Genomic DNA, 27,663 nt, shown 5'->3' with positions numbered 1-27,663 from the left:
TTTACATTATTTTAACCACCGTTTTGCATTTAAAAGTGTATTTTTTCACCTGAAACATTTTCATACATTACATTTTTAAGGCATGTGTGCAGTCGTGTTGTTGTATTTTATTTATAAGACTTACACTCCCCGCTGTCCTGTCGGTGGGGCGGTAATATTTTGGTGATGGACCTCTGGCTCTTCACCGACACATGTGAGCGACCATGGCTTCACCCGGCGGCGGCACTGAGGAATCGAACCTGATCGGTGTGTGTGACGGGGAGCTGGACCCGAAGAGATACCGCTCATCTTTCCTCACCAACAAAGTGGGGGGAGGGGGCAGCCAGAATGGTTACCGAGCCTCACGCTGCCCTCCTGTGTCCGTGGCAGGTCCTCAGGTATAGGGACGTCACGATTACCTGTTTTCACAATTAATCATGGTATTGATTAAAGATTCCTAAATACCGTCACTTTCCAACAAAGATTATGTCTGAACCGTATCGGCAGATGCACCAAAATAAAAGTAAATGCACAGACAGGGCCGTTGTATAGGGGAGAAAGGTGATGATGATTCTAGGGGCCCAGCGCCCAGTAGGGCCCCCAAAAACCCCAGTAATCTAATCTTTGTATGACTGAATTATTCTGCATAAGACCCTGACTAATACTCATAGTAATGGTGCATTAGCATCAAAACAAAGTAGGCTAAATAAAAAATGATAATACATACGTAGTCTAAGAAAAAAGTGGAAAAGTCAGGGGCCCACTTTAGTATTCTTTCAGGGGGCCCAGAATTCCTAGCAACGGCCCTGTGCACAGAAACTGGTCCATTTACTTCACGTTAGACTGAATTGGTAGGAATTTAAATGTTAGGACACTGTGGACCACAAGACCTTAGTGGCTCAGTTACACCACCTAGTGGGTATTCATGGTGCTGCTCTGGAGTGGCTAGAATCATATCTGGCTGACAGAAGCATGAGTGTCAGCCTTGGGAATGTGTAGTCCAGCTCTGCTCCACTGTTGGATGTTGTATTTCTTTGTGTTTATTGCCCCTGGGCTCCATCCTGAGAAAGCATGGCGTCTCTTTTCATCGTTACGCAGACGACAGTCAGATGTATGAGGAGGAGGAGGAGGAGGAGGAGGAGAGGAGGAGGAGGAAGAGGAGGAGGAGGAGAAGGAGGAGGAAGAGGAGGAGGAGGAGAAGGAGGAGGAAGAGGAGGAGGAGGAGGAGGAGAAGGAGGAGGAGGAAGAGGAGGAAGAGGAGGAGGAGGAGGAGGAAGAAGAGGAGGAGGAGGAGGAGGAAGAAGAGGAGGAGGAGGAGGAAGAGAAGAGAAGGAGGAGGAGGAGGAAGAGAAGAGGAGGAGGAGGAAGAGAAGAGAAGGAGGAGGAGAAATAACAGGAGGAGGAGAGAGGAGGTGCAGGAGGAGGAGGAATGTGAGGAGGAGGAAGAGGAGGAGGAGAAATAACAGGAGGAGGAGAGAGGAGGAAGAGGAGCAGGAGGAGGAGGAAGAGGAGGAGCATTAGGAGGAGGAGGAAGAGGATGAGGGGGAGGAGAAGGAAGAGGAGGAGGAGAAATAACAGGAGGAGGAGAGAGGAGGAATGTGAGGAGGAGGAAGAGAAATAACAGGAGGAGGAAGAGGAGGGGGAAGAGGAGGAGGAGGAGAAGGAAGAGGAGGTGTTTCTACACAGTCTGAAGATCAGAACAGAGAACCAGAACCAGAACCAGGACCAGGACCAGAACCAGAACCAGGACCAGGACCAGGACCAGAACCAGGACCAGGACCAGAACCAGGACCAGGACCAGAACCAGGACCAGGACCAGAACCAGAACCAGGACCAGGACCAGGACCAGAACCAGGACCAGGACCAGGACCAGGACCAGGACCAGAACCAGGACCAGGACCAGGACCAGAGTGGGACTGAGCAGCATGTGGACGTGGTGCAGGAGGTCCAAGCCCAGGAGGAGCAGCTCCATCAGCAGGTCGGTGTAGTAGATGTAGGAGGACTTGTTCTCCCAGCTGCTCTCCTGGTTCATGTCCCACAGCTGGAGGGAGGACCTGCACCTTTCCCACTAATAAAGACACTCACATTTACTAACCCGGATTTAAACCCTGTGGAGCAAAGATGACAAGTGTACACTGATCACAACAACCATGCACACCTGGTGCAGGACTACCTCTGAAACAACTATCAAGCTAGGTTGCTAACAGCAGAGTTGGCAGGCGAGCACGCTAGCTAATACCTTGCTGATATACACTATTTACCATAGCAGTAAGTCTCACAGCCATTCAGTTTGGCATATTTATCAGAATACTTCACACCAGCGGAATTAGACACAATATTCTGTATTAGCTGACTTGGTTACTGACTAGCTGACCAGCTATTATCATCACAAGTGAGCTAGCTTTTATAAGTTTCAGCTAATAACATTGCCACCAAATGTCCTTTAAGGGCACAACAAGAATTCATCTACTCTTTCAAATTTTCTTACCATTTCAGCAGAGTTGGCACGCTAGCTAATACCTTGCTGATACATACAATTTACCATAGCAGTAAGTCTCACAGCCATTCAGTTTGGCATATTTGTCAAAATATTAAGCGGAATTAGGCATAATATTATCTATTAGATGACTTGGTTACTGACTAGCTAGTCTGGCTTGACAGAAGTGCGTTGCTGCGATTAGCCTCTGATTGGTCGGAAAGAGCCACCGTGTTGCAGCTTTCACAGTCCGCCCGGTAAAGGTAAACATCAACAAACAACAACAGGAACCGAACCATGGATCTATTATACATCCGTGTCATGAACCGAACAGAAGAAGACATATCAGTCAACGGTTGCCAACCGCCGTTACACCGCAGGCCGAAATCCAGTTTCCAACCGGGAATATTTTGCAAGCGCACCGTTGCTACGCCGTTGCTATGGCGCCGACCACAACGACTGTGACTGGTTGAAAGAATTCCAAACAGCCGGAGCGTTTTTTTCTGTTATCGCAGAATCATAGGCGGAGCAGCCAGACTCTCTTTCTTCTTTGGAGGAGGGTCTGGCGAGCGAGACTACTGACTAGCTGACTAGCTATTATCATCACAAGTGAGCTATCTTTTATAAGTTTCAGCTAATAATATTGCCACCAAATGTCATTTAAGGGCACAACAAGAATTCATCTTACTCTTTCAAATGTTCTTACCATTTCCGGGTAAATGCTGGTTAAGGTTCAGTCTGGCTGAGTCAGAGGGTCAGCCTCGTGTGGATCCCATCCAGGTCCTGTCTTCAACCCAGTGAGGTGGGTCACAATATTTAACCCAACCTTGGTTCAAACCAACGACGGTTACACCCCGCCTCTCTGAAACCAGCCGCTTCGAAAAGAAAAGATTTCCATTCTTCGTAATGGCGGGGTTTCCCATTTGTCTTAAGATCCTGCTATTTGGAAAAAGCTGTTGGGAAAAACCTTCCATTCCAAAACCCCCCCACTCCGAATGGACAGACGGACGCAATCAGAAAGGAAATGGAGGCTGCAAATTGATTGTTTTTTTTTTCCTTTTTGGGGTCAAATGGATCTTGTACATAATTATCTGCAAAACAAGCAAATACTTCATGACATATATGATGTGATGAGATATAACGCTCATTATGCTTCAGCTGAATCCTCTAAGCAAATGGCCACGTTGAATTGAAATTGGTTTATCGTGTTAAATGTCCGAAATTGCTCCAATGGGTTAAAATGATCTTGGTGCATAATCACACAGCCTGATATGCCCTGACGCACACAGTGGGAGCTGCTGTACAGACCGTTGGTCTTACCCTAACCCTGGTTATTTTCTGAAAGTACCGAGCAAAGAAATGTTTTTTTTTCTCCTCCGGTCGGCTGTCAGCAGGAGCGGTGGCTGCAGCAGGCTTGCACCCGTGAAGTGGTCGTTTTGTGTTGAGAGAGAAATTAATTTGAACAGAGCCCCTCAACTTGATAGAAGAAGCTATGCATTTCTCTGTTCTGTTAATTTTGGTTCATTGTTTGTAATAGTATGTTTTTTTGTGTTATTGTTTCTTATGAAAATCTATTAAAACTAGTTTGTGTACCGTTATCTCTTCTAAAATGTTAGCTTAGTTGCATGAACAGGTTTTCAGTAGCTTTTATGCCTTAATTGAATTGAATTGAATTGAATTGAACTGAATTGAATTGAATTGAACTGAATTGAATTGAACTGAATTGAGTTGAATTGAATTGAATTGAATTGAATTGAATTGAATACCTACCTAAATGCTGCACTGCTGAAGATGTCTAGTGTAGTCGCGTACTGAAAATAGTATTGTTGATGGTCTGCCAGTGTTCTGGTGAGAGAACCAGTTACTGTCCACCCTTGCGTACTATTTTCATGCAGTTATGGGAGGTTGTGTTACTTTTTGTTGTTTCATTCTACAACATGAGTTATATTCTAAAAATGTAAGATACTGTATGGTTCACTACTCTGATGTACTGTATATTTTTGTGTTTACATGCTTTTCTACTGGAATGTAAATTACTCGTGCATGTTCTTGGCTGCTGAACTTGATGGGAGAAGGTGCAGTAGAGTGTGAGAGAGCCAGTTATTGACCACCAGCAAGCCATGTCATCATTTGGTTTGTTTATATTCTGATTATTAACAATCACAACAATAACTTAATGTATGGTTACAAGGAGTACAGCTCACATAGGCACTTTGGCCAACTAAGTGTCCCCAGGGGTCGTCTCAGCAAAGGTGTGGACAGATGTGTCAGTCAGTAAACAGACAGCCTGCAATGAGACGCTAAGTTGCTGATGTGCTTGTGTTTGTGTATTCTCAGGTGAACAAAACTCATGAAACCATGTATAAAAGAAAAATTAAGTTTTTTTTGTTGTTTTTTTTAAGTAGCATCACAGATTTATAATAAATCTGTAAGAGTTATGGACTGTTGGTGACAAATACGGGGTTTATATCAGAGTTTACAAGTTAATTAATGGCCATGATGTCGGAGACGGTGCTTCACCAAATATTAGTCATTTGCTGAGGAAAATAGTGCATCTGTAGCTAAAATATGAGTTGTCTGAATATTGTGAATGTGAATTTGTTTTGAGCATCATTAAGAAAACTGACATTTTATACATATCGGAAACCTGACAGAGCCATAAATGGTTTGAACAGAAATGTCATAAATTAACTACATTGCGGTGCATTATTAAGACCATGTTTGTTATAAATAATTAATAATCAACTGTCTTCACTTATTATCATGTTCAAACCATCCTCTCATTATCAAACTAAAATCACCTCACCCTTCATATAGCACGTACCTGCAACTCTGAAGTGTTGGCGCTCCCTGCATCACCCTCACCAACATCAGTTGAATCACCAGCATAACCAGCTGAACTTCATCTGGTCTCTAATATGAAAGCAGAGGACATGAATAGTTTTACTGTCACTTAGGGCTGCCACAAACGATTATTTTGATAGTCGACTAGTCACCGACTATTTTTTTCGATTAGTCGACTAATCGGATCATACGTAAATTGAATGTAAAACATACGGCTTATCGCACCAGCATGCAGCTGCTCTTATATACCATCATTAGCTTTCAGCTTGAAGTGTTTAAGGTATATGCTAACTAAAAATAAAGACAATTAAGATGATAGTTCATTAAACTTTTAATGAAATATGCAGCTTTAACTGTAGCATAAAGTGCAAACAGCTGAGTAAAATAAGGATAAGGCACTGGCCTAAACAACACCAAAATAAATACTTAAAGGTTTTTTGTCTTTCCTTCATTTGTCTCTGGCATTAAACATAGCTACATTTAAATAAAATGAGATGGACACCTGAAACTAAGGAATTGTTCACAATAAGAAAGTTTTGGTAGGCCTATCAATCAAATATAACTTGTGCTCATTGTAAATAATAGGAGTTGTTCTGTTAAAAAAAATCAAATAATTTATAAGACAATCGTCTTGTCTGAAAAAATGTAAATGTCCTTTTTACTGTCACAGAAGGAGAAACATAGAAAGACTCCACCAGAAAGTTCTGTGTGAAACTCTGTCAAATGAAAACAAGTGAAACTGAGGTGCAGCTCAAACTCTGCGAGGTGTTGACTGTGATGAGAAGCTACCGGAAAATATTGACGTGGTTTTACGCCGGTAGAGAAGACTTCCTCGTTAAGATGAGCGCTCATTACGTGACCAGGACGCTGTGACCGGACGCGGTAACGTTCTAGTATTCTCCAACACCGACTCTCAAAGTCCGTGGTTTTATTTTTAAATGAGGAACGGCTGTTTTTCAGTCCGTGACTTAAAACGGTGGAGCGGCGGTAGCTACCGCTCCTAGTAGCGCTTCTCATTTAAAACGACAGGAGAGAGAGAGAGAGAGAGAGAGAGAGAGAGAGAGAGGGAGAGGAGCGGCGGCGGCGGCGGCGGCGGCGGCGGGGGGGCGGGCGGGGGGTTACACCGGTGCCGCTTGATGAGGGACAAGACAGGTAGAGAGAGAAAAGAGAGAGACCACCTGTAAACTCACCTTGAGTGAGTGAGTGCACGTGTGTATGTGTGGTGGGCGGCTGCAGTGGTGGGTGCGTGTGTGGAAGGTGCCCCAGCAGTTTTGAGAGAAAAACAAAGTTTAAAAAAAAGAAAAGAAACGACGCATCGACTATTAAATTAGTTGTCGACGATTTTAATAGTCGACGTAGTCGTGACTAGTCGACTAATCGTGGCAGCCCTACTGTCACTGTTTTAAAGAGTAAGAATAGAGGAGAGGAGCATCTATTAAACTCAGCAACATGGAGCGTGCTGACCCCCCTGCAGCGGGAACTGTTCCCTAACATTACCGTGAGAGTGACTGCCGGTGAGCAACCGCTGCTCGTCGAAGACAGTTATACGTGCTACACAGACACAGCCTGCTTTCAATAAAACACACACTCATATTCTATAATTGCGATGAGTAAAATATATTCAAACAATATAAAACACAATTTAAAATAACAATTATTATATGGAAAAAGCTTCATATTTAAAAGTAGCATAATGTCCAGCTGTCAGAAATGAAGCAGCCTCCTCTCTAGTGATATTTGCAGCAACACTGCGATCACGCTTTTTTGTATCGCTCAGACTCTCTCCATTAAAACAACCTGCTGGTCTTGGCTGAAATCAGCGGCCACATGAATTTGCTCCATTTTTGGCTCCAGTAGAATCATATGACGCCAAACGCCTCCTTTGATGTGAACGCGCACAGAGCACAAAGCTGAGAGCCGGACTTAACAAACTAAGTTGATAGCCAGCGTCGTAGCACCGTGTTAACTCTTTTGTTTAGTTGAAATATGAACACAAAGCCTGGCTATGTTGAGCCTTCTTCATAGTACAGGCCTCTGCTCTGCTGCCTAACCAATATATAAAATCTTTTTTTATTTTTTTATTTAGCACAAACATATCATTTAAAACAGCATGGACAATCATCATGACTGGGATGTGCAAGGGGGAGGCATGAAACCCAAAAGGGCTTATATGAGCAGGCTCCCCCGCTGCTCAAGAGAGCGATATAAACATTCATTTATACCCACTGCAATACAGCTGTACAACTCCTCAATCTGATTAATTAATTCAGTCACCATAAGCATCCTGGACCCAGCACTTCTTTAACTTCTTAACTTTTTAACCTTCTACACGCATCTCTTATTCATATATTTATTTCTTTTTTATTCTGTGTTTTAATACACTATGTGTTTTTATGTCTTCATGTATTTTACTCAGTGTTTGTGATCTGTGTTGTTGTCTGTATTGTCTTGCTGCTGCTCTGTGACATTTTTAATTTCCCCTCAGGGATTAAATAAAGTATTTCTAATTTCTAATAAAAATCTCACCCACATAATACAAATCATTATTCTTTGATATAACAGGCTACAGAGTTCTTACTTGTGTTTTGGTGGAATCAAAAATGCTGTGATGTCTGGCCCCTCTTCTTTTTTCCGTCATGGTTGGCTGACTACAACAGACACAAACACACAAAAAAAAAACACAGTGCAGGTTATTTATTTTTGTTCTATCATCCATTATCTTCCAGCTGACTCTCATTCAAAGTGCTCCAAACACTGGCTGACTGATGTTACTGTAACTTAGCTAGCTAGCTAAGCTAAAACATCAGCGAACCGTTTTAACAACACAGTGAGCTGTAATTCAACGCTCCAGAAATATAAATGAAGCCATTAAAAGCCACGAGCAGTAAACTTATTTTTTTAAAGTTCATCTCATACCGAGCTTGTTACTGTGACAGCAGCCTGTGAGCAGACAGCCGGACTCACCCACCTGAGGAGCTGGAAGAGGACGGTGTTTGTTGCTGCTCCCGCCTCGACAGGAGCAGCGGGGGGAGCGAAAACACGGGGTGGAGTTTCATTTATAAAGACTCTGAATACGCGAGTCCAGTGGAATGGATCTGGAGCGAGGATACGGAGGGAGGAGCGAAAACACGGGGTGGAGTTTCATATAGAGACTGTGTGAGTACGAGTTAAGTGGAATGGATCGTGGATACTGAGGGAGGAGCGAAAACACGGGGTGGAGTTTCATTTATATGGACTCTGAATAGGCGAGTCCAGTGGAATGGATCTAGACTAGCGAGGATATGGAGGAGTTTCATTAATCAGGAAATTCGTCAGTGGAATGGATTTAACTGACGGCGCTCTGGAAGTACACAGAATTACAGACGGTGAGTGAGTGGGTTCAATATTATTTATCTCAAAATGTGTCAAATATAATCACATACACACAATTGCATATCATGCAGATGTCAGCCAATCAGAAGAGAGGCTCAGAGCCTCCTCCTCTTCTGATTGGCTCTATGTGCTACATATTAAAGTCCGCCCAATGACCACTGACCCAATGAGCTAGTTTAGTGAAGTATCCCGGGGCGACGCAGCACACTGCAGTGATTGGCTCTTCATCCAGCTGATGGATGGATGTGGGTTTAGAGGCTGACAGCAGACTGATACTGAGTGCTGCAGTGGTAGTTGGTCATTAGTTTGTTTCCATCCTGCTTCAATCTGACTGTGCACAAAGCCACTTCACCCAGTGTCTGTACTGGACCTTTACTGAAGCTCTAACGGGTCTGAATGGGATCAGGTCCCTGCAGCAGGATCCCAGACCTGATGGAGAGACTGGAACCAGAACTAAACTAATAGCAGGAGGCTGAGATGTGCTTTTTGTTTTATTGCAGAAAGATTAAACACTTCATAGACACACTTTTAGATTAAGTTTAATATATTTCAAGTATTTGAAGTCGTTTAATTTCAACATAGACAGAAACTGAATCAGTACCAGTCTCAGTGAAATGCATCCAGGACGGACTCAGTCAGAATAAACTCTTCTCTGAATGTGTATCTGTGCAGCTCTGGAGAAGAGTTTTTCTCACTTTTTTTACTCCCTTCAAGCAGCGGCAGGTCTTTCTCTTTGAACCTCGCTGCCCACCGTCCGTTAGCCTCGTAAACCCGCCTCTCCCGGAACTGCATTTCATTTCATTCTGAGGGAGAGTCTGGCCTCATCCCCGCTCTAACCGTCTGGGGTGGGCGGCAGCTGGGCGGGAGTAGTAGCGTTGACAGACAACCCCATTCAGCCAATCAGCAAGTTGGTGTAGTGACGGGGCTTTGCACCAGTCGGTCCCTGATTGGCCAACGTGCTGTGTCAATCACAGCGGCGACGCTGATTGGCTCGGCCTTCTGAGGGTTTCAGTCCAAATGCTTAGAATGGGGATGAGGCCAGACTCTCCCTCGGAATGAAATGAAATGCAGTTCCGGGAGAGGCGGGTTTACGAGGCTAACCGTCCGTCAGCCTGAAGTCACGACTCTCAGACTCAAGAGGAGGCCCAATAAACTGCCAAAGACAACACGACTGAAGTCTGCAGCTGGACTCTAATCTCCCTGAGTAACGCAGATCAAGGAGTCCACGGTTCTCCACCTGCACCGGAGCCTCTGAAGTTGGGTCTGATGAAGCCTGAAGATCTGGACTCTCTGGTCAGTGGAGCTCCTCCTCCCAGCATCACAAGTAGCTGAGCAGCATGGGAAAGTAGGAACCTGTAGTTTTCCATGGTCTCACACGCCTTCTTTGATAGTTCTCTCTCTGATAGAACAGGAAACAAAGATTTGATGTGAGTTGTAATCACTTGGTGACCTCCAATATTCAAAAGGTGACGTTTCTAAAAGGAGTTCATCATGATTCTCCTTGTATCCTCCTGGTTTCTGTGTGGACTTACATTTAGTTGTGGTTGTGTTGTCTTGTTGCCAAATCGGAGCGAGTTAAGTTACAACACCGAGACACAAATTAGTTGATGACAACATGTGTGATGAATAAGACAGAGAACAGACTGAGCTGTAACTTGTAGTGGAGTGTCTTTAAATCTCTCAGCAGCTCTTCTACCACAGCTGGATCTCAGCTCACTGTTTATTCATGGTGTCAGAGTTCACCTGTCCATACAGGTGTAATACCAGGAGTTACCCAGCAGGTGGCGCCACTCTACTGTAGAAAGAGACTTCCCCTCCCTCTGTCACCATGAACTTGATTTCCTGTAAACACGTAAAGGTAAAGGTGTTCAGATGCCATTTTAGAGTGAACGGAGCAGAAGGAGAGAAACTGAAGTCTGAGACAAGTGAGTGTCAACACATTATTGTTGTTTTTGTTGTTGTTGTTGTGTCAGAGTGTGAGAGTCAGTTTGTCTGTGTGGACTGTGGAGGGAAGAAGAGTCAGACGTAGTCCGTACATACGTCAGCACATTGTCTCAGATTCACCTCCACACAATTTCTTCAAACTCACAACGAACATTGACTTGAACTCAACAATGACCTGACAAGACTTTAGAGGTCAAAGGTCAAAGGTCGCAGAGATGAACATGGATTTAATGTCAAAGTAGGGGAGAGTGGGGTAAAGTGAGACACTTTTTACATTTGCTCCCCTCTAAGCGAGCTAAAATGATTTATCAGTAAAATTTACACATTTCCAATTAATTCAGGATGTTTCCTAGCAATGGAAATGATCACAATGTGTTCAGGATGAAGGACAGTGAAAATATGATAGTTTAAAAAAAAGTGGTCTTGTGTCTCACTTTACCCCAGCTCAGGGGTAAACTGAGACAAACCAGAGAAATCAATGGGGTAAACTGATCCACTTACTTTTTCCACTCTGAAACTACCATAACAACACATGTTGTAACAGTTAGAGTCCTGACAGCTAGCTTGACAACCACACTTCCTAAAACTAATGTCGGACTAGTAGCAGAATCATGGGGATTGGTCAATTAAGCACTTTTGTTTTCTCAACACAAAGTGACTCAAGAACAAAATCAAAACACAAAATGTTTTAATTAACATTCAAATGACAGATAGAATCAGTTAGATAGTCTGGGGGTCAGATTGTAGGCCTCGACAATCGTGACCATTTTGATCAAAAGTCCTCTTTTATGTGGGGGGAGCTGACAAAGTGGAATGTGACTAAAATTGAATGTAACCGATATTAAGCGAGCTGACTGAAGAGCACATCATAACAAAGCAGTGTGGCTACAGATCATGTTTGATCACGCGAGATTTCGGGCTTGGGGGACGATCGATTCTAGTGTAAATCTTTGTGTGTGGTGTGCTCACAGTGTCTCACTCATGGATTTATTATAATACATCCATAGTCTCACTTTACCCCGCAGCATTTGTCTCACTTTACCCCAACACCCCCATTTTAGAAAAAACGACCTCTCTTAGAAATTCAGGCTAATTTTCAGCCAGCATCATCACATGGTTTTATGTGTTGGTAGTTCATCATCATGTATCATATAAGTTTTTCTACCTGAATCAATTTGCTTTGGCACAACAGTTGATTAAGTTGACAGCAAGAAAATTTACTTTTACATGCAAAAATTACATTTTTGTGAAAAAAACATGCTTTCCACAGCATCATGAGGTCCCCTCCTTCATGACCATGGGGAAATGGAAGGGGCTTGAAAACATAATGGTCAGATGACCAAAAATGTGTTCCGTTTTCTAGATATAGGGGGTGTCTCACATTACCCGGTGTCTCACATTACCCCACTCTCCCCTACTATGGTAGTGGCAAATTCATACAAGGAAGTAACTGCTTTTTTGTTGTGTAATTTGGTCTGACAAGTGAAAAGACTTGTTTGTCTTGATTCTGTACGCGCGCGCATGTGTGTGTGTGTGTGTGTGTGTGTGTGTGTGTGTGTTACTGGTTTCCCTCTCAGACTGACTGAAGTCCTGAAGATGAGTGGTAAAGTGGAGAAACAGGAGAACAGATCAAAGTCTCCAGGATCCATCTGTCTGTCCATGAAGAGTGACTGGTCCAAACATGAACCTATTGTCTTCAGTTCTGGACCTGGACCCTCACAATCACAGTAAGAAACCTGAACCTGTGTGTGTGTGTGTGTGTGTGTGTGTGTGTGTGTGTGTGTGTGTGTGTGTGTGTGTGTGTGTGTGTGTGTGTGTGTGTGTGTGTGTGTGTTCTTGTATTGTACTTACTACGTTGTGAGGACCGTCAAGAGTTTTTAACCAACAGAATGAGGACATTTTTGGGAAGTGACACATTATGTCAATGCGTGTCTTCACAAAGATAGCATTACAAGCATGTGTGTGTGACATTACCGAACAGGAAATGACTTCCTAGTTTGTGTGTGTGTGTGTGTGTCCACTGATCAGTGATCAATGTGATGTGAATAAAAACATGTTTGTGTTTGCAGAGGTCAGAACCACAGACTGAGAGCAGAGTCTCCAGCATCCATCTGTCTGTCCATGAAGAGTGACTGGTCCAAAGAACAACCTCCAGACCTCAGTCCTCAGCCTGGACCTGGACCTGGACCTGGACCTGGACCTGGACCTGGACCTTCTGAGTCACGGTAAGAGACGGTTTCTACTGTAAACTGAGCTGAAGATGATTCAGTCATTAGACTCCTGTGAAGGAAACAGAGAGAAACCAGGAACCAGATCCATCAAACTCTGAAGGTTCACAACAAACCTCAGAGACAGAAACATGCACACACACTCTGTCCATCAGCCTGATGAAGCACAGCGTCCTCATGTTCCTGTGTCATCAGCCTCAGTGTGAACGTTGCTGCACCAACACTTTAATGATCCACACGTCTGAGCCTTTAAACTGAAGTCACAGTAGAGATTAAAGCAGCTGATACAGACAGACTTTTATTTTGAAAAGTCAGGAACCAGACAGCAGTGATCAGTGTTACTGAAGCCCCGCCCTCTTGAGGTGGTTAACCAATCACAGCTCAGATGTGGAGCTGAGACATGTTGTTGATCCAGAAATGTCTTGACAGGAGGAAGAAGAGTGGTGTCTCTGACGTCCTAAAGGATCTTGGACAAAGACCCAGAACCAGAGGTGAGCTGCAGACAGCCAATCAGAGCAGCTGTGTACAAAGTGAGAATGAACATCTGTCTGCTGATGTGGTCATTTGTGAAACCAGGACCTGTTGTTTTCTCCAGAGTCTTTGTTCCATCACACAGCACTGACATTTAAGATGATGATACAAACCTTCTCTTTGTTGTCTGTAGTTTTTCTGTAGCTGATGAAAATAATCTGATCAGATTGTCAGACTCTCTGTCTTCAGTCTGACTCTGTCTCTTCTCTCTCAGCAGATCGTGGTCTGCAGGAGGTTTTAGATCAACATAAGATCAGTCTGAGGAGCAGATGTGAACGAGTGACTGAAGGAACTGAGGGAACAGGAAGTGGAACAGGAAGTGGAACCCTCCTCAACAGGATCTACACTGAGCTCTACATCACAGAGGGACAGAGTGAAGAGGTTAATACCCAACATGAGGTGAGACAGCTGGAGACAACGTCCAAGAAGAAGACCCTCCATGACACTCCAATCAAGTGCAACGACATCTTTAAAGACTTACCTGTCCAACAGAGAGAGGACGTCTCTACAGTCTCACCTGTCCAACAGAGAGAGGATGTCTCTACGGTCTCACCTGTCCAACAGAGAGAGGACGTCTCTACGGTCTCACCTGTCCAACACAGAGAGGACGTCTCTACGGCCTCACCTGTCCAACAGAGAGAGGACGTCTCTACGGTCTCAGCTGTCCAACAGAGGGACAAAGTCTCTATGGTCTCACTTGTCCAACAGAGAGACAAAGTCTCTTCCAACTTTTTTGACAAGATGAGACGTAAGTTCTCTAAATATTTGCATCTCAAACCGAGAGACAAAGTCTATACGGCCTCACCTGTCCAACAGAGAGAGGACGTCTCTACGGTCTCACCTGTCCAACAGAGAGAGGACGTCTCTACGGTCTCACCTGTCCAACAGAGACCCATCAGAGTGGTTCTGACCAACGGCGTCGCTGGCGTTGGAAAAACCTTCTCGGTGCAGAAGTTCACTCTGGACTGGGCCGAGGGCTTGGAGAACCAAGATGTCGATGTGCTGCTTCTGCTTTCGTTCAGGGAGCTGAACCTGATCAGAGATCAGCGGTTGAGTCTTCTCAGGCTGCTCCATGTTTTCCATCCAACATTACAGAAGGTCACAGCAGAGCAGCTGGCTGTCTGTAAACTTCTCTTCATCTTTGACGGCCTGGATGAAAGCCGACTGTCACTGGACTTCAACAACAGGGAGGTTGTGTCTGATGTCACACAGACGTCATCAGTCAACGTGCTGCTGACAAACCTCATCCAGGGGAATCTGCTTCCCTCGGCTCTGGTCTGGATCACCTCCAGACCTGCAGCAGCCAATCAGATCCCTCCTACATGTGTTGACAGGGTAACAGAGGTCCGAGGCTTCACTGACGCCCAGATAGAGGAGTACTTCAGGAGGAGGTCCAGTGATGAAGATCTGTCCAGAAGAATCATCTCACACATCAAGACGGCCAGGACCCTCCACATCATGTGTCAAGTCCCAGTCTTCTGCTGGATCAGTGCTACAGTTCTGGAGCACATGTTGACCACAGACCAGAGAGGAGAGCTGCCCAAGACCACGACTGACCTGTTCTCACACTTCCTGCTGGTCCAGACAAAGAGGAAGAAGAACAAGTACGGTGAAGGACATGAGACGAGTCCACAGGAGCTGACGGAGGCCGACAGGGAAGTTCTTCTGAAGCTGGGGAGGCTGGCGTTTGAACAGCTGGAGGAAGGAAACATCATGTTCTACCAAGAAGACCTGGAGCAGTGTGGTCTGGATGTCACAGAGGCCTTGGTGAACTCAGGACTCTGTACTGAGATCTTCAAAAGAGAGAGTGTGATCTTCCAGAAAACAGTCTACTGCTTTGTTCATCTGAGTGTTCAGGAGTTTCTGGCTGCAGTCTACATGTTCCACTGTTTCACCAACAAGAACACACAAGTCCTCAAGAAGTTCCTGTGGATACCACGCGGGACCCTGGGTGTCTTCCTGAAGAGCGCCATGCAGAAATCCCTCTGGAGTAGAAATGGTCACCTGGACCTGTTTGTTCGCTTCCTTCATGGCCTCTCTCTGGAGTCCAACCAGAGGCTGTTAGGAGGTCTGCTGGGTCAGACAGACAACAGTCCAGAAACCATCCAGAGAACCATCAACAACCTGAAGAAGATGAAGAGTGATAAAATCTCTCCTGACAGAAGCATCAACATCTTCCACTGTCTGACGGAGATGAAGGACCAGTCAGTTCATCAGGAGATCCAACAGTTCCTCAAGTCAGAGAACAGATCAAAGAAACTCTCTGAGATCCAGTGTTCAGCTCTGGCCTACATGCTGCAGATGTCAGAGCAGGTTCTGGACGAGTTTGACCTGAGGAAGTACAACACATCAGAGGAGGGACGACGGAGACTGATCCCAGCTGTGAGGAACTGCAGGAAGGCTCGGTGAGTTCAGACATGATCAATATAATTATTGATCCGTAGTTTAGATCAGTATTTCAGATAAACACAGTTTTTCTTTTCATTATTCTTAGTTTGACGTTGAAAACATTATGTGAGGGATTATATAGAGTGAGCAGGCTTTGCTTCAGGGTCCCGTCCATCCTGGGAGAGTGATGAGGATCATTGTTTCCTGTCAAACTCAGTCAGAGAAGATGAGCAGAAGCTCAGATGTTCATCACATCATCACATCCTGTCGACAGATGCATCAACTGTGTTTTTACTGCAGCTTTCATCTGATTTGATTCTGACACATTTGATATTTTCTCTCTTCACAGACTTGTTAGTTGTGGACTCTCAGAGAGTCACTGTGAAGTCCTGGCCTCAGCTCTGAAGTCCAACCCCTCCCACCTGACAGAACTGGACCTGAGTGGAAACAACCTGAGTGATTCATCAGTGAAGGTTCTGTGTGCTGAACTGGAGAGTCCAAACTGTAGACTGGAGACTCTGAGGTGAGTTCACTGACTGGACCTGTTGGACTTTTGTCTGTGTTCAGTTCAAATGTGTGAAGTTCAGTTTGAAGCAGCGACTGATTGTGACTCCATGTTACTGCAGCTGGTAGAAGGTGAAGGGTCAGAGGTCACTCAGAGGTCAGTGTGGTGGTGATGATGATGATGATGATGATGATGATGATGATGATGATGATGATGATGATGATGAGCTGGCTCTCAGATGATGTTTGTGTGTGTGTGTGTGTGTGTGTGTGTGGTCCTGCATCAGGTCTGGACCTTTGATCTTTGATCCAGTTCAGTGCTGAATCAGAGAGTTGTAGTCAGTGTTTAGTCCAACAGGTATTGATCAGATATTGATTGTATATTGACAGACCGATCTGAGGTCGGCAGCAGCTGATGAATCTGTGCTGACATGTGGATGATGTGTGTAGAAGGCCACATGATGATGATCCACAACAACACAAGGACAAAGTCCCTCTACTCATTTACACACTGATCATTGATCAGGACACATCTGATCAATCATCAATCATTTCATTCTCTTCTTTCATTCTTTATTCAGATTGGAGTGGTGCAGTTTGTCAGAGATCAGCTGTTCTTCTCTGGGCTCAGCTCTGAAGTCCAACCCCTCCCACCTGAGAGAACTGGACCTGAGCTACAACATCCTGCAGGATTCAGGAGTGAATGATCTGAGTGGTTTTCTGGAGAGTCCAGACTGTAGACTGGAGACTCTGAGGTCAGACTCTGTTTTATTTCTGTGCTCAGATGAATGTGATGTGAAAGTTGTATTGATACTGAGCTGCAGACATGAGGCTGTAGGACAGGGTAGGCAGGCGCTCACAGACCAAGACCAGGGCTGTGGGGGGGTTGGCACCTCAGACAGACCATCATACAACAACCTCACAACAAACACATTCATGCACAATGGTTTACACAGATCCAAGTCTTAAACATGTGCAACACCTTTTCCCCACAATCCATGTTGTCCTGACATCAGCTGTTATTAACACAACTCAGATCAATAACAAGGCAAGGCAAGGCAAGGCAATTTTATTTGTATAGCCCGTTTTTACAAACAGTTTGTGGGGAGGGGAGGCCGGTCTAACAGCAGGGGAAAGGTTGGGAGGGGGGCGATGCAGGCGGCGGCTGGTGCAGAGAGATGGAGCGTGATGGTGTGTAAAAGTGTCAAAGTGTCAGAGATAGTAGGTTAAAACTTGCTAACTGTTAGCCACCTAACTCATCTGATCAATCATCAATCATTTCATCTTCTTCTTTTATTGTTTATTCAGATTGGAGGGCTGCGGTTTGTCAGACATCAGCTGTTCTTCTCTGGTCTCAGCTCTGAAGTCCAACCCCTCCCACCTGAGAGAACTGAACCTGAAAAGAGGACCCAGTTTCCTGAGCAACAACAAGCTGAGCTCTTCAGCTCTGCAGCAGCTTCATGATCTTGTGAAGAGTCCAGACTTTCAACTGGAGACTCTGGAGTGAGTCTGATCTGTAGCTGTTTCCACAGCTGATGGGACTGTGGGAGTGAAATAAAGTGTAAAGTGCAGCAGGTGAACCTGTCAGGATGTGACATCATCACGTATGACATCATCTATGACATCACAGACTCAGAAAACGCTGCAGCAGCTTCAATGTGTCAATCATCAGTGATCCAGTCACAGGTAAAGGTGTTGAGTCAAACAGGAACAATGAGCTTCACCTGTCACTCAAGTACAGGAAGTACTTTTACTCCACTAACTCCTAACTAAATACTTTTACTGTGATACTGTAATTATAGAAACTTTTACTCTGCTCCTATATTATAGTATTCACTGTGATACCTTGTAAGAAGTACTTTTACTCTGATGCTGTGTGTACAGAAACTACTCTTGTTGTTCTACTGTAAATACATGAGTTATTTTTACTGTTTTACTGTAAGTACAGGGAGTACTTTTACTGTGGTACTGTCAATAAAGGATTGAAGTGCAATTTTGTGTTGCAAAAAAATTGTTGCAATATTGTGATTCTGAAAATACTTTTACTCTGGTACTGTAAATATGAGAAGTATTCACTGTGATACCTTGAAAGAAGTACTTTTACTGTGTTACTGTTAGTAGCCTACTGCCACATCCACTTGTTGTGCACAACAAAACACAGAAAAAGACCAAAATACATGTTTTATAACAAATTTCTTCTTTTCGCCGTCAGTCTTATTAAACAGAAAGATGCCATTTAATTAAATTATTTAGTATTATTGATAAGTATGATTTACAAAAGAAACCCTAGCCTTTATGTTATAACTTAACACACATATGTACATAATTTCCTGTACGTTTTTTTCTTTTTTTTTCAATATTTGCTCTTTCAAGACTCAACACGTAGTCATAACACATCAGAATATCTTTGCAGAGCAGCTAAAACAACAGCAGTGTTTATTTTCGCAAATTACAATAAAAGGATGTTTTTTTCATGGTTTTACAGTGAATGTGTTGTCGAACAAGAGATTATGAATAAATGCAAGAACTGTCAGGTTTAGTTTTTTAATTCACATGTGAAAAACTATGGAGTGATATTTGTAATTTTGTTGCTATCAATGTTGATGGTGATTTTATTTTGTTTTGGAGGAATGTACTACTGTTTGGGCTCCCTGACCTGAAAAAAAATCAAGGAAAAAGCTAACATAACTTTTATTATCAACCTTATCATTTTAATGGCAAAATTTCATATTCACAAATGTAAGTTCATTTAAAAAAAAAAAAAAACCTTCTTTTACCGGTGAGCTCAAGCAATACATAACCTCCATCAAATTTTCAAGCAGCCAGAAAGCGATTAAGACTTTCAATATATGTGAAAAGTTGAACATTTTTTTGTAAACTTGCAAATTCCCCCTGGCGTATAATATAGATATGCTTTATAGATTGCATTTTATTATGAAAAACTGTTTTTGTAATGTGAAACAAAGTTTTGAACAAAAAAAAAAAAAAAAAAAAATCACACGTGAAACGGAAATTATGTCGCTGTTTATTAATATTCTGTTCGTGAAGTTTCCGGTCGGAAGAAAAGGACATCACCTTTATTATAAACGTATTCATTTTGTATGGCAAATTTCACATACATAAATGTAAACACTCCAAAACCTCACCCAACTTCAGAAGTTTCTTGCATGAGTTCAAAGAGTACATGAAATCCCTTACACTAATTGACACTAAACAAAGCATCACATCCATAGATATTTATGAGAGAATTTTCAAAGAATAAAGTAGAAAAAAGCTTACACATTCTATTTCCCTTTTTTTCTTTTCTTTTTTTCTGTCATACCATATGTTAATTTATTTATTTTTTCCATGATTTTATGCTTTCTAATATTGCTTAAAACAACCTGATTTTATTTTGATTTATTTATTATTTATGTTTATTGATACATATTGGAGCACCTGTCTGATGTTTCATGTTTGATTGTATACAACCCATAGACTGGTACAACCCTGTTCTCTGTACATCCCGTTGTATGTACAATGTTTTCAATAAAGCTCATTGAAAAAAAAAAGAAAAAAAGAAGTTTCCGGTCGGAACCTTTCTCTTCCTCGTTCACAGACTTATTTTAACCACCGTTTTGCATTTAAAAGTGTATTTTAATACCTGAAACATTTTCATACATTATATTTTTAAGGCATGTGTGCAGTCGTGTGGCTGTTTTTTATTTATAAGACATTCACTCCCCGCTGTCCTGTCGCTGGGGCGGTAATATTCTGGTGTCGCTCTTAGCGGTGAGCTCAAGCAATACATAACCTCCATCAAATTTTCAAGCAGCCAGAAAGCGATTAAGACTTTCAATATATGTGAAAACTTGAACATTTTTTTGTAAACTTGTAAATTTCCACTGGCGTTTCATATAGATATGCCTTACAGATTGCATTTTATTATGAAAAACTGTTTTTGTAATGTGAAACAAAGTTTTGAATAAAAAAATAAATAAAAAAATTCACACGTGATACGGAAATGATGTCACTGTTTATTATGTTCGTGAAGGTTCCGGTCGGAACTCTTCTCTTCTTCATTCACAGACGTGTAAAAATGTAACTTTACATTATTTTAACCACCGTTTTGCATTTAAAAGTGTATTTTATCACCTGAAACATTTTCATACATTACATTTTTAAGGCATGTGTGCAGTCGTGTTGTTGTATTTTATTTATAAGACTTACACTCCCCGCTGTCCTGTCGGTGGGGCGGTAATATTTTGGTGACGGACCTCTGGCTCTTCACCGACACATGTGAGCGACCATGGCTTCACCCGGCGGCGGCACTGAGGAATCGAACCTGATCGGTGTGTGTGACGGGGAGCTGGACCCGAAGAGATACCGCTCCTCTTTTCTCACCAACAAAGTGGGGGGAGGGGGCAGCCAGACTGGTTACCGAGCCTCACGCTGCCCTCCTGTGTCCGTGGCAGGTCCTCAGGTATAGGGACGTCACGATTACCTGTTTTCACAATTAATCATGGTATTGATTAAAGATTCCTAAATACCGTCACTTTCCAACAAAGATTATGTCTGAACCGTATCGGCAGATGCACCAAAATAAAAGTAAATGCACAGACAGGGCCGTTGTATAGGGGAGAAAGGTGATGATGATTCTAGGGGCCCAGCGCCCAGTAGGGCCCCCAAAAACCCCAGTAATCTAATCTTTGTATGACTGAATTATTCTGCATAAGACCCTGACTAATACTCATAGTAATGGTGCATTAGCATCAAAACAAAGTAGGCTAAATAAAAAATGATAATACATACGTAGTCTAAGAAAAAAGTGGAAAAGTCAGGGGCCCACTTTAGTATTCTTTCAGGGGGCCCAGAATTCCTAGCAACGGCCCTGTGCACAGAAACTGGTCCATTTACTTCACGTTAGACTGAATTGGTAGGAATTTAAATGTTAGGACACTGTGGACCACAAGACCTTAGTGGCTCAGTTACACCACCTAGTGGGTATTCATGGTGCTGCTCTGGAGTGGCTAGAATCATATCTGGCTGACAGAAGCATGAGTGTCAGCCTTGGGAATGTGTAGTCCAGCTCTGCTCCACTGTTGGATGTTGTATTTCTTTGTGTTTATTGCCCCTGGGCTCCGTCCTGAGAAAGCATGGCGTCTCTTTTCATCGTTACGCACACGACAGTCAGATGTATGAGGAGGAGGAGGAGGAGGAGGAGAGGAGGAGGAGGAAGAGGAGGAGGAGGAGAAGGAGGAGGAAGAAGAGGAGGAGGAAGAGGAGGAGGAGGAGGAGGAGGAAGAGGAGGAGCAGGAGGAGGAAGAGGAGGAGGAGGAGAAGGAGGAGGAAGAAGAGGAGGAGGAAGAGGAGGAGGAGGAGGGGGAGGAAGAGGAGGAGCAGGAGGAGGACGAGGAGGAAGAGGAGGAGGAAGAGAGAGGAGGAGGAGGAAGAAGAGAAGGAGGAGGAGGAGGAGGAAGAGAGAGGAGGAAAGAGGAGGAGCAGGAGGAGGAAGAGGTGGAGGAGGAGAAATAACAGGAGGAGGAGAGAGGAGGAAGAGGAGGAGGAGGAGGAAGAGGAGGAGGAGGAGGGGGAGGAAGAGAGAGGAGGAAGAGGAGGAGGAGCAGGAGGTGGACGAGGAGGAGGAGGAGGAAGAGAGAGGAGGAGAAGGAGGAGGAGGAAGAGGAGGAGGTTTCTACACAGTCTGAAGATCAGGACCAGGACCAGAACAAGAACCAGAACCAGGACCAGGACCAGGACCAGGACTAGAACCAGGACCAGAACCAGGACTAGAACCAGGACCAGGACCAGGACCAGGACCAGGACCAGGACCAGGACCAGGACCAGAGCCAGGACCAGGACCAGGACCAGGACCAGGACCAGAGCCAGGACCAGGACCAGGACCAGGACCAGGACCAGGACCAGGACCAGGACCAGGACCAGAACCAGGACCAGGACCAGGACCAGAGTGGGACTGAGCAGCATGTGGACGTGGTGCAGGAGGTCCAAGCCCAGGAGGAGCAGCTCCATCAGCAGGTCGGTGTAGTAGATGTAGGAGGACTTGTTCTCCCAGCTGCTCTCCTGGTTCATGTCCCACAGCTGGAGGGAGGACCTGCACCTTTCCCACTAATAAAGACACTCACATTTACTAACCCGGATTTAAACCCTGTGGAGCAAAGATGACAAGTGTACACTGATCACAACAACCATGCACACCTGGTGCAGGACTACCTCTGAAACAACTATCAAGCTAGGTTGCTAACAGCAGAGCTGGCAGGCGAGCACACTAGCTAATACCTTGCTGATACACACAATTTACCATAGCAGTAAGTCTCACAGCCATTCAGTTTGGAATATTTGTCAGAATACTTCACACCAGCGGAATTAGACACAATATTCTGTATTAGCTGACTTGGTTACTGACTCGCTGACTAGCTATTATCATCACAAGTGAGCTAGCTTTTATAAGTTTCAGCTAATAATATTGCCACCAAATGTCCTTTAAGGGCACAACAAGAATTCATCTACTCTTTCAAATTTTCTCATCATTTCAGCAGAGTTGGCACGCTAGCTAATACCTTGCTGATACACACTATTTACCATAGCAGTAAGTCTCACAGCCATTCAGTTTGGCATATTTGTCAAAATATTAAATACCAGCGGAATTAGGCTCAATATTATCTATTAGATGACTTGGTTACTGACTAGCTAGTCTGACCTGACGGAAGTGCGTTGCTGCGATTAGCCTCTGATTGGTCGGAACGAGCCACCGTGTTGCAGCTTTCACAGTCCGCCCGGTAAAGGGAAACATCAACAAACAACAACAGGAACCGAACCATGGATCTATTATACATCCGTGTCATGAACCGAACAGAAGAATACATATCCGTCAGTGGTTGCCAACCGCTGTTAAACCGAACAAAATAATAAATATCCGTCAACCGTTGCTGACTGTCGTTACACCGCGGACAGAAATCCAGTTTCCAACCGGCAATATTTTGCAAGCGCACTGTTGCTACGCCGTTGCTATGGCGCCGACCACAACGACTGTGACTGGTTGAAAGAATTCCAAACGGCCTGAGCGTTTTTTCTCTGATCGCAGAATCATAGGCGGAGCAGCCAGACTCTCTTTCTTCTTTGGAGGAGGGTCTGGCGAGCGAGACTACTGACTAGCTGACTAGCTATTATCATCACAAGTGAGCTAGCTTTGATACGTTTCAGCGAATAATATTGCCACCAAATGTCCTTTAAGGGCACAACAAGAATGCATCTACTCTTTCAAATGTTCTCACCATTTCCGGGTAAATGCTGGTTAAGGTTCAGTCTGGCTGAGTCAGAGGGTCAGCCTCGTGTAGATCCCATCCAGGTCCTGTCTTCAACCCAGTGAGGTGGGTCACAATATTTAACCCAACCTTGTGTCAGACCAATGATGGTTACACCCCGCCTTTCTGAAACCCAGCCGCTTCGAAAAGAAAAGATTTCCATTCTTCGTAATGGCGGGGGTTTCCCATTTTGTCTTAAGATCCTGCTATTTGGAAAAGGCTTTTGGGAAAAACCCACTATGAATGGACAGACGGACGCAATCAGAAAGGAAATGGAGGCTGCGCATTGATCGTTATTTTTTCCTTTTTGGGGTCAAATGGATCTTGTACATAATTAACCGCAAAACGAGCAAATACTTCATGACATATATGATGTGATGAGATATAACGCTCATTATGCTTCAGCTGAATCCTCTAAGCAAATGGCCACGTTGAATTGAAATTGGTTTATCATGTTAAATGTCCGAAATTGCTCCAATGGGTTAAAATGACCTTTTTGCATAATCACACAGCCTGATATGCCCTGACGCACACAGTGGGAGCTGCTGTACAGACCGTCGGTCTTACTCTAACCCTGGTTATTTTCTGAAAGCACTGCATGAAGAAGTTTTTTTTTTCTCCCCCGGTCGGCTGTCAGCAGGAGCGGCGGCTGCAGCAGGCTCGCGCCCGTGAAGTGGTCGTTTTGTGTTGAGAGAGAAATTAATTTGAACAGATCGTCTCAACTTGATGGGGGAAGCTATGCATTTCTCTGTTCTGTTAATGTTGGTTTATTGTTTGTAATAGTATGTTTTTTGTGTTATTGTTTCTTATGAAAATGTATTAAAAGTAGTTTGTGTACCTTTATCTTTTCTAAAATGTTAGCTTAGTTGCATGAACAGGTTTTCAGTAGCTTTTATGCCTTAATTGAATTGAATTGAATTGAATTGAATTGAATTGAACTGAACTGAATTGAATTGAAACCTATCTAAATGCTGCACTGCTGAAGATGTCTGGTGTAGTCACGTACTGAAAATAGTATTGTTGATGGTCTGCCAGTGTTCTGGTGAGAGAACCAGTTACTGTCCACCCTTGTGTACTATTTTCATGCAGGTATGGGAGGTTGCGTGACTTTTTGTTGTTTCATTCTACAACATGAGTTATATTCTAAAAATGTAAGATACTGTATGGTTCACTACTCTGGTGTACTGTATATTTTTTACTCAGATTATTTTTGTCTTTACATGCTTTTCTACTGGAATGTAAATTACTCGTGCATGTTCTTGGCTGCTGAACTTGATGGGAGAAGGTGCAGTAGAGTGTGAGAGAGCCAGTTATTGATCACCAGCAAGCCATGTCATCATTTGGTTTGTTTATATTCTGATTATTAACAATCACAACAATAACTTAATGTATGGTTACAAGGAGTACAGCTCACATAGGCACTTTGGCCAACTAAGTGTCCTCAGGGGTCGTCTCAGCAAAGGGATGGACAGATGTGTCAGTCAGTAAACAGACAGCCTGCAGTGAGACGCTAAGTTGCTGATGTGCTTGTGTTTGTGTATTCTTAGGTGAGCAAAACTGATAAAATCATGTATAAAAGAAAAATAAAGTTTTTTTTTAGTTTTTTTTTTTTTTTAAAGTAGCATCACAGATTTATAATAAATCTTTAAGAGTTATGGACTGTTGGTTTTTATGTTTATATATATTATACATATATGTTTATATCAGAGTTTACAAGTTAATTAATGGCCATGATTTGCTGAGGAAAATAGTGCATCTGTCGCTAAAATATGAGTTGTCTGAATATTGTGAATTTGTTTTGAGCATCATTAAGAAAACTGACATTTTATACATATCGGAAACCTGACAGAGCCGTAAATGGTTTGAACAGAAATGTCATAAATTAACTACACTGTGGTGCATTATTAAGACCATGTTTGTTATAAATAATTATAATTTTAATTCAACTGTCTTCACTTATTATCATGTTCAAACCATCCTCTCATTATCAAACTAAAATCACCTCACCCTTCATATAGCACGTACCTGCAACTCTGAAGTGTTGGCGCTCCCTGCATCACCCTCACCAACATCAGTTGAATCACCAGCATCACCAGCTGAACTTCATCTGGTCTCTAATATGAAAGCAGATGACATGAATAGTTTTACTGTCACTGTTTAAAAGAGTAAGAATAGAAGACAGGAGCATCTATTAAACTTCTTCTAAATGAATGTGTATGTGTGCTCCGGCCACAAAGATACAGGCCAAAATGCTCTGGCTCATTTCGGCTGACGCGGGTTCGAGTCGAAAATGTATGGAATGAATGCATCGAGCCGCTGGATTTATTTATTTTTTCCACCGCAGTCGGGCTGAGAATGAACGCTTGTGAGTCCGGTCGTGTTGGGTAGCATGCCCGTGTGTCATCAATAAATACAGTAGATGAGGTAAGTGACTGAGCTGAGACTCTGTAAGACAGGTGGGGTGGGGGGGTCAGCGACGTGGAGCGTGCTGACCCCCCTGCAGCGGGAACTGTTCCCTAACATTACCGTGAGAGTGACTGCCGGTGAGCAACCGCTGCTCGTAGCACTGTGTTAACTCTTTTATTTAGCTGAAATATGAACACAAAGCCTGGCTATGTTGAGCCTTCTTCATAGTACAGGCCTCTGCTCTGCTGCCTAACCAATATATAAAATCTTTTTTATTTAGCACAAACAAATCATTTAAAACAGCATGGACAATCATCATGACTGGGATGTGCAAGGGGGAGGTATGAAACCCAAAAGGGCTTATATGAGCAGGCTCCCCCGCTGCTCAAGAGAGCGATATAAACATTCATTTATACCCACTGCAATACAGCTGTACAACTCCTCAATCTGATTAATTAATTCAGTCACCATAAGCATCCTGGACCCAGCACTTCTTTAACTTCTTAACTTTTTAACCTTCTACACGCATCTCTTATTCATATATTTATTTCTTTTTTATTCTGTGTTTTAATACACTATGTGTTTTTATGTCTTCATGTATTTTTACTCAGTGTTTGTGATCTGTGTTGTTGTCTGTATTGTCTTGCTGCTGCTCTGTGACATTTTAAATTTCCCCTCGGGGATTAAATAAAGTATTTCTAATTTCTAATAAAAACCTCACCCACATAATACAAATCAATTATTCTTTGATATAACAGGCTACAGAGTTCTTACTTGTGTTTTGGTGGAATCAAAAATGTTGTGATGTCTGGCCTCTCTTCTTTTTTCCACCATGGTTGGCTGACTACAACAGACACACACACACACAAACAAAACACAGTGCAGGTTATTTATTTTGTTCTATCATCCATTATCCTCTAGCTGACTCTCATTCAAAGTGCTCCAAACACTGGCTGACTGATGTTAACATCAGCCTAATACTGTAACTTAGCTAGCTAGCTAAGCTAAAACGTCAGCGAACCGTTTTAACAACACAGTGAGCTGTAATTCAACGCTCCAGAAATATAAATGAAGCCATTAAAAGCCACGAGCAGAAAACTTATTTTTTTAAAGTTCATCTCATACCGAGCTTGTTACTGTGACAGCAGCCTGTGAGCAGACAGCCGGACCCACCCACCTGAGGAGATGGAAGAGGACGGTGTTTGTTGCTGCTCCCGCCTCGACAGGAGCAGCGGGGGGAGCGAAAACACGGGGTGGAGTTTCATATTGACACTGTGTGAGTACAAGTTAAGTGGAATGGATCGTGGATACCGAGGGAGCAGCGAAAACACGGGGTGGAGTTTCATTTATATGGACTCTGAATAGGCGAGTCCAGTGGAATGGATCTAGACTAGCGAGGATACGGAGGAGTTTCATTAATCAGGATGTTCCTCAGTGGAATGGATTTAACTGACGGCGCTCTGGAAATACACAGAATCACAGACGGTGAGTGAGTGGGTTCAATATTATTTATCTCAAAATGTGTCAAATATAATCACATATAGGCTACATACACACAAATGCATATCATGCATATGCCAGCCAATCAGAAGAGAGGCTCAGAGCCTCCTCCTCTCTTCTGATTGGCTCTATGTGCTACATATTAAAACACTCTCAAATTCTGTGTGTGAACTAGTTTAGTGAAGTATCC

The 27,663-nt window shown here is 43.4% G+C and overlaps 2 protein-coding genes across 2 annotated transcripts in view; both read left to right on the top strand.

Annotated features, from left to right (window-relative positions):
• Positions 1 to 27,663, top strand: part of LOC146986559 (protein NLRC3-like) — a 106,443-nt gene that overhangs the window by 18,969 nt on the left and 59,811 nt on the right. The window contains exon 5 of the mRNA XM_085780503.1: positions 16,848 to 17,021. Within this exon, the coding sequence (XP_085636629.1) occupies positions 16,848 to 17,021 (174 nt within the window). The remainder of the gene's footprint in view (positions 1 to 16,847; positions 17,022 to 27,663) is intronic.
• Positions 204 to 16,289, top strand: LOC146986562 (protein NLRC3-like). The gene is made up of 4 exons (XM_085780400.1): positions 204 to 369; positions 13,541 to 13,855; positions 14,252 to 15,779; positions 16,112 to 16,289. The coding sequence occupies exons 1-4, from the start codon at positions 204 to 206 to the stop codon at positions 16,287 to 16,289; spliced, it is 2,187 nt and encodes a 728-aa protein (XP_085636526.1).

The sequence above is a fragment of the Trachurus japonicus genome, chromosome 6 (genome assembly GCF_045865225.1).
Source record: "Trachurus japonicus isolate A0001 chromosome 6, Traja_1.0".
NCBI classification, from domain to species: Eukaryota; Metazoa; Chordata; class Actinopteri; order Carangiformes; family Carangidae; genus Trachurus; species Trachurus japonicus.
Note: the sequence above shows the minus strand (reverse complement) of the source record. Positions and strands in the feature narration are given on the sequence as shown.